The sequence below is a fragment of the Octodon degus genome, unplaced genomic scaffold (assembly GCF_000260255.1).
Source record: "Octodon degus isolate 3935 unplaced genomic scaffold, OctDeg1.0 scaffold00159, whole genome shotgun sequence".
In the NCBI taxonomy this organism is placed as follows: domain Eukaryota; kingdom Metazoa; phylum Chordata; class Mammalia; order Rodentia; family Octodontidae; genus Octodon; species Octodon degus.
In genome coordinates, this window is record NW_004524735.1 from 6,499,839 (window position 1) to 6,515,429 (window position 15,591).

The following is a 15,591-nucleotide window of genomic DNA, read 5'->3' on the forward strand; positions in this document are numbered from 1 at the left end:
CTGATTCTCAAAAATACAGTGATACTCTTTAGAGAGAAATTTTCTCTTTAAAATATAACTACAGGGGCTAGGGAGATGGCTCAGTGGAATAAATGCTTCCCTGGCAAGCGCAAGGGCCTGAGTTCAATCCCTGGTTCCGCCAAATAAATAAATAAATAAAATATAACTACAACACTAGGAGGTAATTGAATGATACAATGAATGTTTAAAAAAAAACATTACAGTAAAAGACACATTGCCGAGAATGGTGAGGTAAGTGTAAGTTATCAAATGGGCATCTGTCATAAGACTGAACTGTCTTGAGTTTATAGTTCACTCAATAACTTATTTATTAACGTGCTCAAATACAGAAGGTGCTTATTCTATTTATTAAAAAAGTAGAATACTCATGTTTGAAACTGATACTCATAATGGAGTGCTGAATTAAAGAACAAAACATCCCATCTGGAAACTCTTTAGAATTAACTGATTTTTAAACAAAGGGGGGAAAAAAAACAAAAGAAGCCTTCCCAATTGCCTCTGATGGCGGTTTACAATACGGTGGCCTCCAACTGTACAGGGCGATTCAATTTCAGCACTTAGAAACCTTACCGGATGGCCCAGTGAAGAGGAGTTGAATTTAAATCTCCACCCAACTGATCTACGACAGCACCTTTCGAAATATAAAACCTGTTAAAATGGACACAAATGAAGAGGAGATTTAAAAACTAAAATTCAATTTGAGATAAAAAAAACTGTTTTTTCTTAGTAACAGATGTGTTAAAAAAAAATCCAGATGTGTTAGCAAACAGATCATAATAATCTTCTTCATAAAGGATTTATGAAGGTTTATAAAAGTCTCCAAAATTTACACAGCAGTATCAGACAAATCCCTGGTGAAACATTCTTAGTTTGTCAGTACTTATTCCTGCTGAAATTAGCAAGCCATTATAACTCTCATACCAAACACATAATAACCACTCTGCCAATTCTAACTACTGCAACACTAAGTTTACATTCAAAGGATTTAGGGTTACCCATATTCCACTTAACTCAAAAGGAGAATATAAAACTGTGTTACCTAAAACAACTCACATTATAATGACCAAGTGGAAACATTCCAAAAGTGATACAAAAAATTCACTTAAAATCCGTTCATAAAAGTTAGAAATTTTAAGGGCCGGCCAAATAGCTCAGTGGATTAAAGTGCCTACAAGCAGGCGCAGTGGCCTGGGGTTCGATCCCTGGGCCTGCTGTGCAGGCCCCATCCCTGGGGCACCCTGAGCTGGCAATTGAGACTGAGCGTGATAGCACATGCCTGTAATCCCAGCTCTTGGGAGGCTGTAAACAGGAGGATCACTATGAGTCTGATCTAGTAGTGAGACCCTGAACACCCTGTAGACCCTTCCCAAAATGCAAAAACAAAAAAGTTAGAAATTTTAAATGTTGGGAGCACAGACAGAGCGCACTGCATAAGGTGGACCTATAATGTCCGCAATTCCTTTCTGTGGTCTAGCGGAGTTAATCCAGTTTCTCCACAGTGATGCGTCAAGTTCCACCCTACTCTGCCCCACCTGACATGCCGCAATTTGCCTGTGGGCATGACATGTACTAGAATATCATAAAACTTAGTCAACTTCCATTTTTTTAAGCCTCAAGGATTTTAAATATATAACCATAATACAAAATATGTACACACATACACATGCACATTTTCTATGTCAAAGTATAAAACAAAAAAACTAGCAGGCAATGGTGTTTCATGAAAAGGACATATTTTATATAATCTGATACTTGCCCACTTAAAAGTGTATTTACATACTGAACTGTTTTCTAAAAAAAATTTATTCCCTTTATTCCCTACATATCTATTCCTCTTGACTTTTAATGTAAAAGGTGTTCGGTGTTTTTTCTAAATTATATAAACTTTCTTCGAATTAAAATAAGTCTACACATATGTTGAGAAAGTCTGCTATGCAATGATTCACATTCCTGTCCTAATCTTTATCTTCATGATGGGGCCCTTTGGCTTCTTCTACTTTTTCTTTCTGGACCAGTAAGAATCATGATCTAAATGATCTCTAAGGTCCTCAACAACTCTCTGGTGGATGCACAGGCAGAAGATTTCGAGGGCTCATTAAAAACAGATGATTATAGGGGCCGGGGAGATGGCTCAGTAGAATAAGCGCTTGCCTGTCAAGCGCAAGGGCCTGAGTTCAATCCCCAGTTCTGCCCCAAAAAATAAAATAAAAATAAAACCAGATAAATACAGATACTTCAGTCCTCGGACCTGAAGGAGGGGTCCAGAATCATAACCACACAACTCGCACACGCCGCCCATCTTACTTCACAAGGTCCAGCCTGTTGTTGATCGCAGCCCAATGAAGAAGTGACACGTTTTCTTTGTCTGGTTGTCTGACATCATAGCCTGCCTCTATCAACTCTTTACATCGTTCAAAAATCCCATACCTCAAATAAAAAAAGAGAAAGGCAAAATTAAAACCATTGCAAATACAGAATCAATGTTTCTTCCTTTGACTATGTTGTAGTGATACAGTGAGAAGTTTACTGCACCGAGGGAGCAGGGAACAAAGAACACAGCCTAAAGAGAGGGCCCCTCGGAATCTCAGCAAGCTGGAGACAAGGTCGCAACAGATTCCTGGAGACAGCGCCCGCCCAGTCTATTCTTTGTTCCTTTACCTGGAAGGCACCAACTAGTGGCATGTAAACTAGCTGGTGAATGCCGGAAGGGTAGCAGTTTGTTTACACCAATTTAGTTATGCACATTCCTTAGCTGTTTGTGGTCCTCAGTAACCTCGAGAAGCTTCCCTGGCTCCAGGCTAAGAGAGACTGAGACCCGTGAGACCGTGAGACTCTGAGACCCCTGAGACCCTGGGACCCGTGAGGCCCGGGGCCGATTTCAAACAGCCTTGCTCTCGTTCCTTTCGCGGCACCAATCATTCCACACCACTATGTATCTTCTTCATCCGAACTATCTTTTTGACAGTATAAAATACAATACAGTCTCTCAGTAGCCACAGGAGGTTGGTTTCTAGCTCCCTCGTGAGTATCTACCATGGGCTTTTAAGGTTCTTTATATAAAATGTAGTATTTATAAAACTATGCACACCTTCTCTGGATTACTCATAATGCCTAATACACTGTAAATGCTATATGAACAGCTGTTATACTTATTGTTTAGGAAATAACAGCAAGAAAATAAGTCTACACATATTCAATACAGGCACAATTTTTCTCCCAGGATATTTTAAATCCAAGGCTGGTTGGAACTGTGGTTGGTTAAACCTGAGACGTAGACCCATAAATACACAGGGTCGACTATAATTAACAAAGACATGTACAAAGGAGACATAATGTAAAACCAAATAACAGAAGCAAACTTTATTTATTGACCTGATCAGTCATTCAGAGTGGAACTTAATTTTCTTGAACTAACACATTTGCTAACACATATGCCTTTCACTTAATTTTCACTTGGCTGCCCCAAAACACGTGGTGCAGGCATCCACAACAACATTCCTGAGTGAAGCCAAGCAGGTGCAGTAACCTCACCCACCATGTGGGAAGAGACATCTGGAATGGGATAAACTACAAGCAAAATGCAGACAAGACACAGGTCCCTGAGGAAGGAACAAGGGGCCATCCCTGGAGATGAAGCATGATGTAGAAGCTATATTTTACAGGCTGACAGAAGAAGGGAAGGCCATCTGGCGAAGGAAGAAGAGCATCAGAAAAATCAGAGCTATGAAATACAAGGATGTGAGAGAAACAGAATTTAGCAAGCTGAAGACAGGAAAGGTGGATAAACACCGTGAGGGCCTGCAGGCCCTGCCGTGAAGTTCACGCATGGTTCAATGGGAAGGGCCTAAAAGAAGAAAGAGTTTTAGGAGAGGTTGTATTGGTGGCAGAACACAAGCCGCTTACAACAGGATGGGAACAGAAGGCGAGACCAGCTCAGAGACTGCTGCAGTGGACTCGGGTGAGAAGCAGCGAGAGCTCACAGTAGGAGATGGAGCACCAGAGTAGGGAGGGAGGGGCAGACCTGAGACACAGCGAGCTAACCGAGCTAACCAACTGCTAAGAGGAAGACCGAGCTAACCAACTGCTAAGAGGAAGAAATATTTTTTAATACCTTAGCATTTTTTTAAAATATCCTCAATGGGGGCCGGGGAGACGGCTCAGTGGATTAAGCGCTTCCCTGGCAAGCGCAAGGGCCTGAGTTCAATCCCTGGTTCCGCCCAATGTTGTAACTCAAAAATGAGGCAGGCTCCAAAAGTAAAATGTCCTCAATGGTAACATTTCAATAGTAACCTTGTTCCAATAGATCTTTTAACAGTTTCTTTGCAACTTTATTTCTATCTAGAAAGACCTGAAAGTTTCAACAGGCCCACAAGGGTCAAAAATCAAACCAAATGGCTAAACTGCCTGCCATATCACACTGTCAAATTAGAGTAACTTGTGCTTATCAATGGGTGTGTGTGTGTTGTGTGTGTGTGTGTGTGTGTTTATGACTGTGGCACCTTTTTTTTAAAGGCAGAGATACCCGTCTGACAATATTAAACAAAAATATTGATAAGAATATATTCTTGATGACACAAGACATATTTGTATTCTGCATCTCTTGCACGTCAAATTTAACACATTTTAGAAAAGAAACACTCCCTTTTTGTGAGAAACATAAAAGTATACATTAATTAGGATTTCTGTGGTTTAAAAAGTATACACACAGATCCTAGCTCTCCTGTCCTTGACAACCACCACTGCAGGTCTAAGATCCAAAGAAAATTTTTGTGATGTGAGTTTTGACTGAAATTCTTTGCAAACGCAAACTAATTTCTCACATCTATCTTTACATATTTTTACTGACACCAGAAGCACTGAAGCATTTCCATTCTAACTGAAGCAAGTATTGACCCAAGAACACTCTTGTCATCGTACAACAACAAAAACGCTATCAAATGTTCACCCAAAGTAGTGGTTCCCAGTGCCTTTAAAGTTTATATAAACTGCTAATTAGAGCACTCCGATAACTGTCAATATATTTTTTAACCTACATAAATGTTCTCAGTTTTTAAGCAAAAAGACTATTAAATCCTCAAGCACCTCTGCTTCGGATGGAAACCGTATCAAATCATCAGAGCAGTGCTAAGCCATTTCATGTTGATTAAACGGGCATGAACATTTGGTGGGAAACTGGATGGGCAAATTTACACTCAGTTACCAAAAAGGATTTCTACTTGCTTCTTGGTCTGACATTTCAAAATATGTTTAACAGCAAGAGGTGAAGCAGCTGCCGACAACAAGATGTGCAAATGTTGTAAGAAACTGACTTAATGCAAAACTCACCTTATGGCAACGGGAAGGACAAACTATAAAGGTATTTTGATTTTTCAGTACAAGCCAAACAAACCGAGTCTGTATTTCAAGTGGTCAAAGAACACAGTTCCACCTATGACCTTCCTTCCAGAATACCCAGCGTAGCAAAGACAGAGGAAGAACTCAATAAATAATTATCTAAAAATCCACAAATATGTGAGCTGCTATTTTTCTATCTCATCAATATATTTGTTCTACATTTTAAATTAAAATTTGGAGTTTAGTTTCAGTGTCATTCTAAATCATTTATTCACTCAACAAATACTTAATGGGCATATAATGGAAGAAAGTAACTGCAAAAGTCCTGGTGCTGCAAAGACAATGAAAATTAAGCTTTTGCTAAGAAGTGGCCCACACTCCAATGGGACAACCCGCCACATAAAACAGCTCGGGTCCACTGTGCCACAGGAGGTATACTGATGCTCATTTTCTTGAAATACCAATAAGAGGTGAGCAACGTGCCATAAATCTCACACATATTCTTGTAAATCATCAGAAAATCAGAATAAAACAAAGCATTCAGAAGACTTACTGGGTGGCTTTGACAATGTCACAGTTACTAGAGTCCTCTATGAGAGGAAGAACTTCTCTGGCCTTGGCAAGCTCTTTGTTTTCATGGGTGCAGATGCCATGCCGACCAAATCCTGGAGGCGGGGGGCCGTGGCTGTGGTTCCTGCACTAAAGAGCGAGAATACATTAATGAAGCACAGGAGAGAATTAAGGTCACTCAATGACATCATGAAGCTTTGCCACTATCAACCAATACTATCTATAGCAATATTTTCCTTATCTCCTGATCATCAGAAAAGATAACATTAGAAAAATCCAAATTACATACTTTGTCAAAAAACACAGATTATCTAAACACACAAGTGAACTCTGTTACTTGCAGTGGGTTGAATGAAGAGCATCAACCCTGTAAGATGACTGCTCTGCCCCCTTCTCAGAAGGCTGCAATGGACACATTCTAATATCCACCTCCTGGGCTGAGGAGATAGCTTAGCAGTCAAAGTGCCTGCCTGGAAAGTGCAAGGACCCAGGTTCAATCCCTAGTACCACAGGCTTTGCCAGCCCCAGAACCCTAGGTGCACAGTGCCAGTCCCAAAACCAGGCATGGTGGTGCATGCACAGCTGGGCGGAGGCTGAGATAGGAGGATCACTATGAGTTTGAACTGAGTAGTAAGACCCTGTATCCAATAAATAAATAAAATGAAAATAAACAGAAAAGACCATCCACCTCCCAAGCCTTTGTTTTATCCGTTCCCTTGAGTATAGGCACTGATGTCCCGCCTTAGCCAGTGACAAGCTGCTAGTCTATCACTTGCTTCTAGACAATGGGATAGTGACGGGAAGTCACTTTGATGGACAGAGGGTCTCAGCAGAACCTTTGGCTGGTCTTGAAAAAGTAAGCTGCTGTGATTCGAGGGTCAGGTGGCAAGAGCTGTGTGGCCTCTGGGCATGAAAGGCCCCAGGCCACAGGAAAAGGAGAGCCTCATCATCCATCCACAAGGAGGAGCGGACTCCTGCCAGTAGCCCCATGAGCCTGGAAGAAGACTGTGCCCCAAATGAGTCACGGCTCAGCCTGGACGTCAGCCTGCAAGACAGGAGGTAGTGGACCCAGCCAAGCGGTGCTCGGCCTCCGGACAGGTATCTACAGGATGACTGCTGCGTTAAGGTGGTAAAAGTGTGGTTATTTGTTACGCGGTAGTAGACATCTAACACAGGCACGACTGTAGGCTCTGAGCTTAAACGAATCCCTATCAAGACTGTTCCATCCACTCAATCAGCGTTACAGACAACTAGTTAGAAATGGACCAATGACAAGCTAAAATAATTTTCTTTAAACAAAGTCTTACATTTGTGGTTTCAAGATTATTTCTAGGGCTGGTGAGATGGCTCAGTGGTCTAAAGCACCTACTTAGAACAAGCTTAGCAAAGCACAGGGACCGTGGTTCAATCCCCCAACACCACATGCCAGCCAGCCGTGCCCCCTGGTAGGCTGAGCTGGCTGCCCCCCCACACACACATAAATAAATAAATAAAATTTTTTTAAAAAAGAATCATTAAAAAAAAAAGATTATTTCTAATCTCAAAAATTGAGCTTAGATTTTAGTAAAAAACCAATACAGAATTCCCTAAGATTAGTTGAAAAAAAAAACTCCACAAAGTCTTAGTTTAAGCTCAATTGTGGATTCAGGGTGCATTTTGGTTTGCCTTCTTATATGATGGAAGTTTGGGGTTCACCATCAGAACTATGTGAGTAAATATTTTATCTGTGAAAAGAGCTTTTCTCATTTTTAAAATTTCCCCGCGGTAGGGAAATGGAGGTACACTGCTGTAGAGATGCCATAGTGTTATTTTAAGACGTACTGTGGTAAGTTAAAACTATACTGTTAACCAAAGAGCAAATTGTTTCGTTTTTGTTTTTGAGACAGTGTCTTGCTAGTCATATAGTCCAGGCTGGCCCTGAATTCCAAATCTCATGTACCAGTCCCAGAAGTGCTGGGATTACAGGCGAGTGCTTCAACACACAGCTAACCCTCAAAATGATTTCTAAATAAATAGAACAAAAAGGTATCAAAAAGGTACGTAGGGGCCGGGGAGATGGCTCAGTGGAATAAGCGCTTCCCTGGCAAGCGCAAGGGCCTGAGTTCAATCCCCGGTTCCACACACACACAAAAAGGTATGTATAATGGCCAAAGTTAAAGGTAAAAGTCTTTTTTTGGCAGGCTCAGCCCGGTGCTGGGGATCATACCACAGTCCCTTGCACCTGCCTAAGCTTGCCTAAGCAGGTGATTTAGACTGCTGAGCTATCTCACCAGCTCAAAGGTTAAGATTTTTTTTTTACACATAATTAATACAAAAAAGGGCAAGAAAAGTAAAATACAAAGTACAGAAGAAAACAGCAAAATCATAAGCTATCCTCATACTAAACAGTACTGATAATGCCAAATGATCTTGATCTTAAAAATATCAGCGATTATTAAATTGGATTAAAAAACTAAAACACTACATAAAATGCTGTCTAGAGAAACTCAATTCAATTATAAAAACATACATGGTTTAAAAGTAAAAGAATGGAAAAGGACATACCACGAAGTAATACTAACCATCGTAAACCATGTGGCAACACAAAGCATAAAGAATGTCGTGGTATAGAAAATGAATGTAAAACAAAGCAGCCACCAGCACCGGAGCTGCTCCCAAGGCTGAAGAGGCACATTTCATCCTTTTTTTTGGCAAAACTGGGGATTGAACTCAGACCCTTGCACTTGCCAAGCAAGTGCTTATTCACTGAGCCATCTGCCCGGCCCCCAAAGAGGCATATTTCATAATATTAAGGAGACTGATTTACTACAACATAATGGTAAATGTACAGATACTGAAAAGGAGCTTTAAAATTCATGAAGCAAAAACCGAAGGAACAGAGAGGAGAAACAGAAACACTCACAAAAGGATAGCTGGAGATTTCAACCCTTTTCTAAATCCCCAAGTGTGAAAAAACAGAAAATCACACAAGTTAGGAAAGAGCTGAGTGATCCAAAAAGGACAGGGCGGAGCGCTACCCACCCACTCAGCCCACTGTCAGGGTCCTCAGCCTGCAGGTGCCTCATGGTGGTCCTGGGCTGCATATCCCCCACAGATCAGGAGGATGAGCATCTTTTCAGATGCTTATTTGCCACCTGTGTACCTTCCTCCATGACATTTCCATCCAAGTCTTTACACATCTTTCAACTGCTTGCTTTTTTCTTTTTTTTTCTTTTTTTTTTCCTGGCGGAACCAGGGATTGAACTGAGGCCCTTGCACTTGCCAGGGAAGCACTGATTCCACTGAGCCATCTCCCCGGCCCAACTGCTTGCTTTCTAATGCTTACGGTTTGAGAGTTCCTTATATTGTATGTTCCAGATGAGTCACATGTAAAACATGGTTAACATACATTTTCTCCACTTTCTTTTTCTATTTTTATTTTTAAAAATTTTAAAAATCTTTTATGTATTTATTTATTTGGTACATTGTCTCACTACACAGCTCTGACTCCAGTGATGCTCCTGTCTCACCATCCCCAGTGCTGAGATTACAGGTATGTGCCACCACACTGGGTTACGGTGGCTAGCACAGCATGCCTGAGGTTCCAGGGCTGACATGGCATTCAGTGCCAGGGATCAAACCCGTGTCCTTGTGCTTGCCAGGCAGGTGCTTAGACCATGGAGGTATCTCCCCACTCCGTGAAGTCCAATTTATCAATATGTTCTTTTACAGATGGGCTGTGCTTTGGTATTCCTTCCAAGAACTCCTCTCCAGGGATCAGATCCTCTTCAGAGGGCACACTCAGAGTATATTGCTGCACTGCCCCAGGCCCCTGCCCTGCTCCTTAGATGAGCTTGCTGGCTTCTCGGGGAGCTCTGTCTGTACTGGTGCCCACTGCCAGGGCTCAACACAGCACAGTGGGCAGACCAGAGAGGGGAAAAATGTCAATGAGACACTGGTTTAGAAGTTTTCAAATTCTGACTTTCAGTCTAAGTGCCACTGTTCACTTGGGAATCCTTAAAGGGCTGCTGAGTCTGCTGTGTGCCAGCTCCTCAGCAACATTCAGTGAGAGACTGCAGGGCCTGTGCTTCCTGCGCCCGACCCGAGGCCACGTCGCAGATGCTTTTTCTTTTTCTTTCTTTCTTTCCTTCCTTCCTTTTCTTTCTTTCTCTCTCTTTCATTCATGTATTTGGTACAGGGTCTCACTACACAGCTTAGTCTCGAAGTAATTCTCCTGTTTTCAGCATTCCCAGAGCTGGGATTACAGTCATGAGCCACCATGCCTGGTTTTGGTGGCCAGCCAGGCATGCCCAGGGGTGGGGTTGACACAGCATGTGGTGCCTGGGATCAAACCCTGGTCCCTGTGCTTGCTTAAGCAGGCACTTAGTCTGCTTAGCTATCTCGCCGGTCCTATAGATGTACTTTTGAATAGCCAAGATCTTATGTATCAGCAAACCATCAAACACACCACACATACAAGGATCACAGCTTCCAATAAATGTAAGCAAGAATATCATTTATGTTCTTTACATCTTATAGTAATATTCACATTCAACTGGTAGAAGACAAAAGGATAAAGGAAAAGACCTGAACTTAGCCTTTCTAGAGTGTAAACAATAAACAGAAACAAGTGCCTGCCTAATAGCTCAGTGGATTAAAGCGCCTGCAAGCAGGTACAAGGGCCACCATGATGGACCTGCCCCTGAGACAGCAACTGAGACTGGGCGTGGTGGCCCATACCTATAATCCCAGCTCTTGGGAGGCTGTAAACAGGTGGATCACTACAAGTCCTATCTAATAGTGAGGCCCTGAACCAAGATTGACAGTGAAATCAGATTTTTAAGACAAAATGCAACTGCTTTCTTGTAATTTTAAAATTATAAAATGATACACATTAAATTTTAAAGATTTAGTAAAACAGAAGTTAATAAAGGTTTAATACTTAGGACTCTTTCCACCCAATATTGTACTATTAGAGACACTCATTATTAAGTTTGATATAACTTTTTTATTTATATCCATATCTAGGTTTGCTCTTCTACAGATAGATTGTGGATTATAGATAAAAATTGATGTATCTACACAGATAAATACGTTATACTGTATGCACACATACAGGTTTTTAAAAATCACCTTCTTCCTGTATTTAGTTAAGAATGGAATCTCTGTATACACATTACTCTTCAATTTGCTTTTCTCTACAACTGTATCGCGTGGGGTCTTACAGATAATAGCTGAGTCCTGTTTGGTTTTGCAGCGGTGGCACTACAAAGAAGAAATAAGAGTGGGGGGGCTTTATTAACTTGGAAGACATGGAGGGGATCAAGGGCTGGGACATGGGGGATCCTCTGCCCTGAGGTCCAGAGCCTGAGACTTCATGGACTTTGGCTAGGGGCGGAGCTTGAGGGGCAGGTTCAGTGACACTCAAGGAGCTGACTAGGGGCTCCCTTACCTGGGCGGGAAAGGTAACAGGAAGCTGTACCCAGGGCTGGAGGGGGAAAGAAGGGGGAAGAGGGCAATGGGAAGATAAGCTGCTGTTTGGAGGATTCCACCACCACGTTGGATCAGGGCCATGATCATTTAGCAGTCTGCATTTGGGTTGGAATCTATCAAATAGTACTGGAATATAAAGAGAGCTAACATAATTATTCAACCATTCTCCTATTGTTACAGACACAGCAAGACTTCAGCCTTTCAATTTTATACATATTCCTACAACAAACACCCTGTATATTCTAGTTCTATAGGACTACTTCTCCAAATAGGAGTGTTGACTTAAAACAAACAGGCATTTTAAACATAAAAAAAAAAAGATTCTGACCAAAGCCTGGCCCCATTCACACACCTGGGAGCAAGGTATATCTGACCTCTTTCCCCACACGCCTTCCCAGAACACTCTATCAATCTTTTCAGTCTTGTCAACCTCCTGGCTAAAAGAATGGCGCCTGCCCCTTAGCTCAGTTCTTTGGGGCCGGGGAGATGGCTCAGTAGAATAAGCGCTTGCCTGGCAAGCACAAGGGCCTGAGTTCAATCCCCGGTTCCGCCAAAAAAAAAAAAAGAATGGCACTGTGGTTTTCACCTGCACAGCCCTAGTTTCTAATTCATTTCAGGGCTTGTTTTGCGATGTACGCTAGATCTTTGTATTTTCTCCTCTGAGCCCTGCCTTTTCATAGCTCGTTTTTCCAGTGCATTGCAAAGTAGGAGAGCTTAATCCATTATTTATATCCAGAAGTGAGTCACAGGAAATTGACTCATTCTACGAGTACAAATTTGTGCCTCTCATAATGCCTTAAGGTGTTAAAGATGTTTTTCTCTATAAAAATATACATGTCAACATAGGGAATGTCCAGATTTAAGGGCATTTATTTATTCAGGACTGAACTGAAGTGCAGTTACGATGTACCAAGTATTACGGTACACTAAGGGCAGAAAACACAGTGTCTGTCCTTCAGGAGATAAATCTAATGGGGAAGATCCACCAGAGACACGCAGAGTGAAGCAAAAATAGAAGGCTCCGTGATTAAATGGCAAAAACAGGGGTGAAGAGGCTAGAGAACAGGAGGAGCCTTCTGCTCATGCCGTCATTCCTGACCTACATCCAGATCAACGTGAAACTTCGAAAATGAAATATAAATTCCAGGCCTGTGCTCGAAGTCAGTGGCCTCCAAAGAGCGACAAGTGTATTCCAGACCACACAGTAAGTATATGCAGCGATCCACTAGGTAACGGGAGAAAAATGTTGAAACTTCCATCATAATGACTTTCAAAAAACTACAACAAAGAAAAATAACAGGGGCCGGGGAGATGGCTCAGTGGAATAAGCGCTTCTCCGGCAAGTGCAAGGGCCTGAGTTCAATCCCCGATTCCGCAAAAAAAAAAAAAAAGAAAAGAAAAATAACAAAATTTTAAGTTTTCCTTTTAACACCAGAAGTCTCACTGATCTGTGTGTCAACCAGGTGACCCTCACACACTGTTTACAAGGCAAAGTAAAGGTTGTCCCAGTGGGGCCTGCAGCGTGGTACGGCACGTACCGGGCTATGGACGCTTCACATTTTAGCATCTAATCCTAACGAATCTACTCCTCCCAAAAGTGAACAAGGAGCTTAAGCTGCTTTTTACAAAGAATTCATCAACTGCGGTGGTAACGACAGAAGCACAAACGAGACAACGGAAGAGCTTCCGCTTCTATCCAGCCGTAGTTGGAGCTTCCATCAGTCCCATGAAATACAAACCAAGACAATCTAATCCAACCTGACAAGCCAAACCCCCACACAAATTCAAAGGTATTGAAAAGGTTAACCCAAAGTAGACTTTTATATTCACTAAAGATAATTCCAGTTGTGCCATGGTTATACAGTGCACAATGGGCTACCAGGAAACAAGCATAATGTTGAAATATATTGCCAGACCTGACAGTCATATAACCCACGACAGCAGGTAACTGGCAATTGGCTTCTGTCGCCACATTCAAAACCAGGGGTAGGGCCGCGGAGATGGCTCAGTGAGCTAAGCGCTTCCCTGGCAAGCACAAGGGCCTGAGTTCAACCCTGGTTCCACCAAAAAACAAACAACAAAAAAAAACCCACCAAAACCAACAATCAGAACAGTCCTTGGACTAAGAGGCTCATGATGCTCTATAAAGGGGCTGGGAGATGGCTCAGTGGAATAAGTGCTTCCCTGGAAACACAAAGATCAGAGTTCAATCCCCAGTTCCGTCAAAGGAAAAAAAAAAAAAAAAAAAACAGGGGAATGGAGCTGTTGTTTTCTGTGATGTTAAAGGAGAGTCAGAAAAAGATAGTGACATCACAAAGAGAAGAAGAGTGTCAAAGGGAAAGGAAGAAGAGACTGAGTCCCTGTCTTTTCGGCCTTCTCTCAGGCTAATCTGTCCTCCTGGCCCTGGGGGTCAACTAGCCAAAGCATCTTGGTACTGTCATCTTGGCCGTATGATAGTGAATCATCTTCTCCCTGGCTTCTGGCTCCAATTTTTACATGCATACAATCAATGCGGCAGATCATTACGTGTATAGTTTTACCAGGCTGCCACATGCCGGGCCTAAGGCAGTGGTGGCAAACCTATGGCACACGGGCTGCAATGGGCATGCAGCGCCTGCTCTGTCTGCACGAGAACCGAGTACCCCCAGCACCCGACCATCGGGCATTCACGTTCAATAGCAGTGCTGGCGCTTTGCAATAAATACCTGGGTTTTGTCTCTAAAAGGCCACTGTCACTGGTGTAAGGGGACCTGTTAAACAGTCACCACGGACTCGCATGCTGGACATGGACGTGGGAGCCTCACAGCTCCAAGGCTGTCTACGGTGCTAAGGTAACAGAACCCACCCATGATGCCGGCACAGTCACGCTCGCTTTCATTAAACATTTGGGGACATGTAAAGGCCATGTGCCGTGTACCAAGTATGGGAGTAGGTAACTAGGGACGCAAGACTAATAAGACACAATTTCTGCCATTATTCATTTATCATTTATTCTAAACAGTATGTTCTGGGTGCTGCTCTAGACATGGAATATGACACCGAGCGCAACAGCAAGGTCTTTGGTGTTCTGGGAACTTATACTCTCTTCTTCATCCTCGGAACAGTCAGACACAGCCTAGTCCTCCAGGCTGTGGACTGAAGAGGGCACAGACACCCAGAGACAGCACGCAAGCAGACTGCACCCCGAACAACGGGGACGAGAACAATGCATCACCGCGAGCCCTTAGCCCTGGATGTGCAGCCACGGCTCAGCGCTACAAGGAGATCCGAAGGTTCAACTAGATCAAGGGGTTCCAAATCTTGCTAGTGTCATGGCCCTTCTTGGAAATGTCATTAAAACTAAGGTTTTTCAGAGACATGCACAAAGCTGTACACACAATCTAGGTTCTGTATAAGATCAGATGTTCACGGGCATTCGTTTGAGGACTCTCAACTAGGTAAGTCACTGAAAATCCAACAGCGCTGCTCCATTTTACCTCCTCCGGGCCACCTTGGATTCCAGTGCACAAAGGGCTCAATATCCAATCATTTTTTCGTGTTTTGATACATATGGGGAAAGGAGAGAGGAGAGAAAGGGAAAAGAGATGGAAGGGAGGAGAGACTTCAATGTAGGGAACAAGACATTACGAAAATTATGTAAGGGACACATGGCTGCATCGAGGGTGACTTTCACAACACATCCCCCAAATTCTGGTAACTTCACCACCAGGAAATGGGGGTAGGGGAGGAGGCCTGTGTTCCTCTCTCTTGACTTCAAGTTCTTTGTGTCATTAATAAAATACTGCCCTTCTGGTGCTATGGCAGTTCGTTAGAAGGAGACAGCTTCCTTTTTCCTGTCTCTGGAGATAGTTTTTCTAGAACCCAGCCACTATGCTGAACAGAAGCCCAAGCCCCAAGTAGCTGTCCCTGCTGAACGTCAGCATCCACTGCCAACCTGTGAGAGGACACACAGAGATGAGACCAGCCTCAGCTACTGCGACATTGCCTTCTCAGGAGTCTCTCCAGCTGAGGCACTGGTGGGACAGAAACCAACCAACCTGGTACCAGCCTGTCTAAATTCCTCAGGCAGAGTTCATTAGCCTGGACTGTCTCATACCACTATGTTTTGAAGTGGTTTGTTACATCATAATAGACAGCTACAACATCTTTAAGCTATAAGGGATCATGTGCTATTTCTTACCTGGAAATCAACTT

At 42.8% G+C, this 15,591-nt stretch overlaps 1 protein-coding gene across 3 annotated transcripts in view; it reads right to left on the reverse strand.

Moving 5' to 3' along the window:
- The window catches only part of Zdhhc13 (zinc finger DHHC-type containing 13), a 57,578-nt gene that overhangs the window by 38,672 nt on the left and 3,315 nt on the right, over positions 1 to 15,591 (reverse strand). The window contains exons 2-4 of one of the 3 annotated variants that reach the window (XM_004642692.2): positions 5,909 to 6,054; positions 2,326 to 2,448; positions 592 to 669 (exon numbers count right to left, since the gene is read on the reverse strand). In XM_004642692.2, coding sequence (XP_004642749.1) covers positions 592 to 669; positions 2,326 to 2,448; positions 5,909 to 6,054 — 347 coding nt within the window. The other 2 variants (XM_023702834.1, XM_023702833.1) reach the window with 2 other exon arrangements.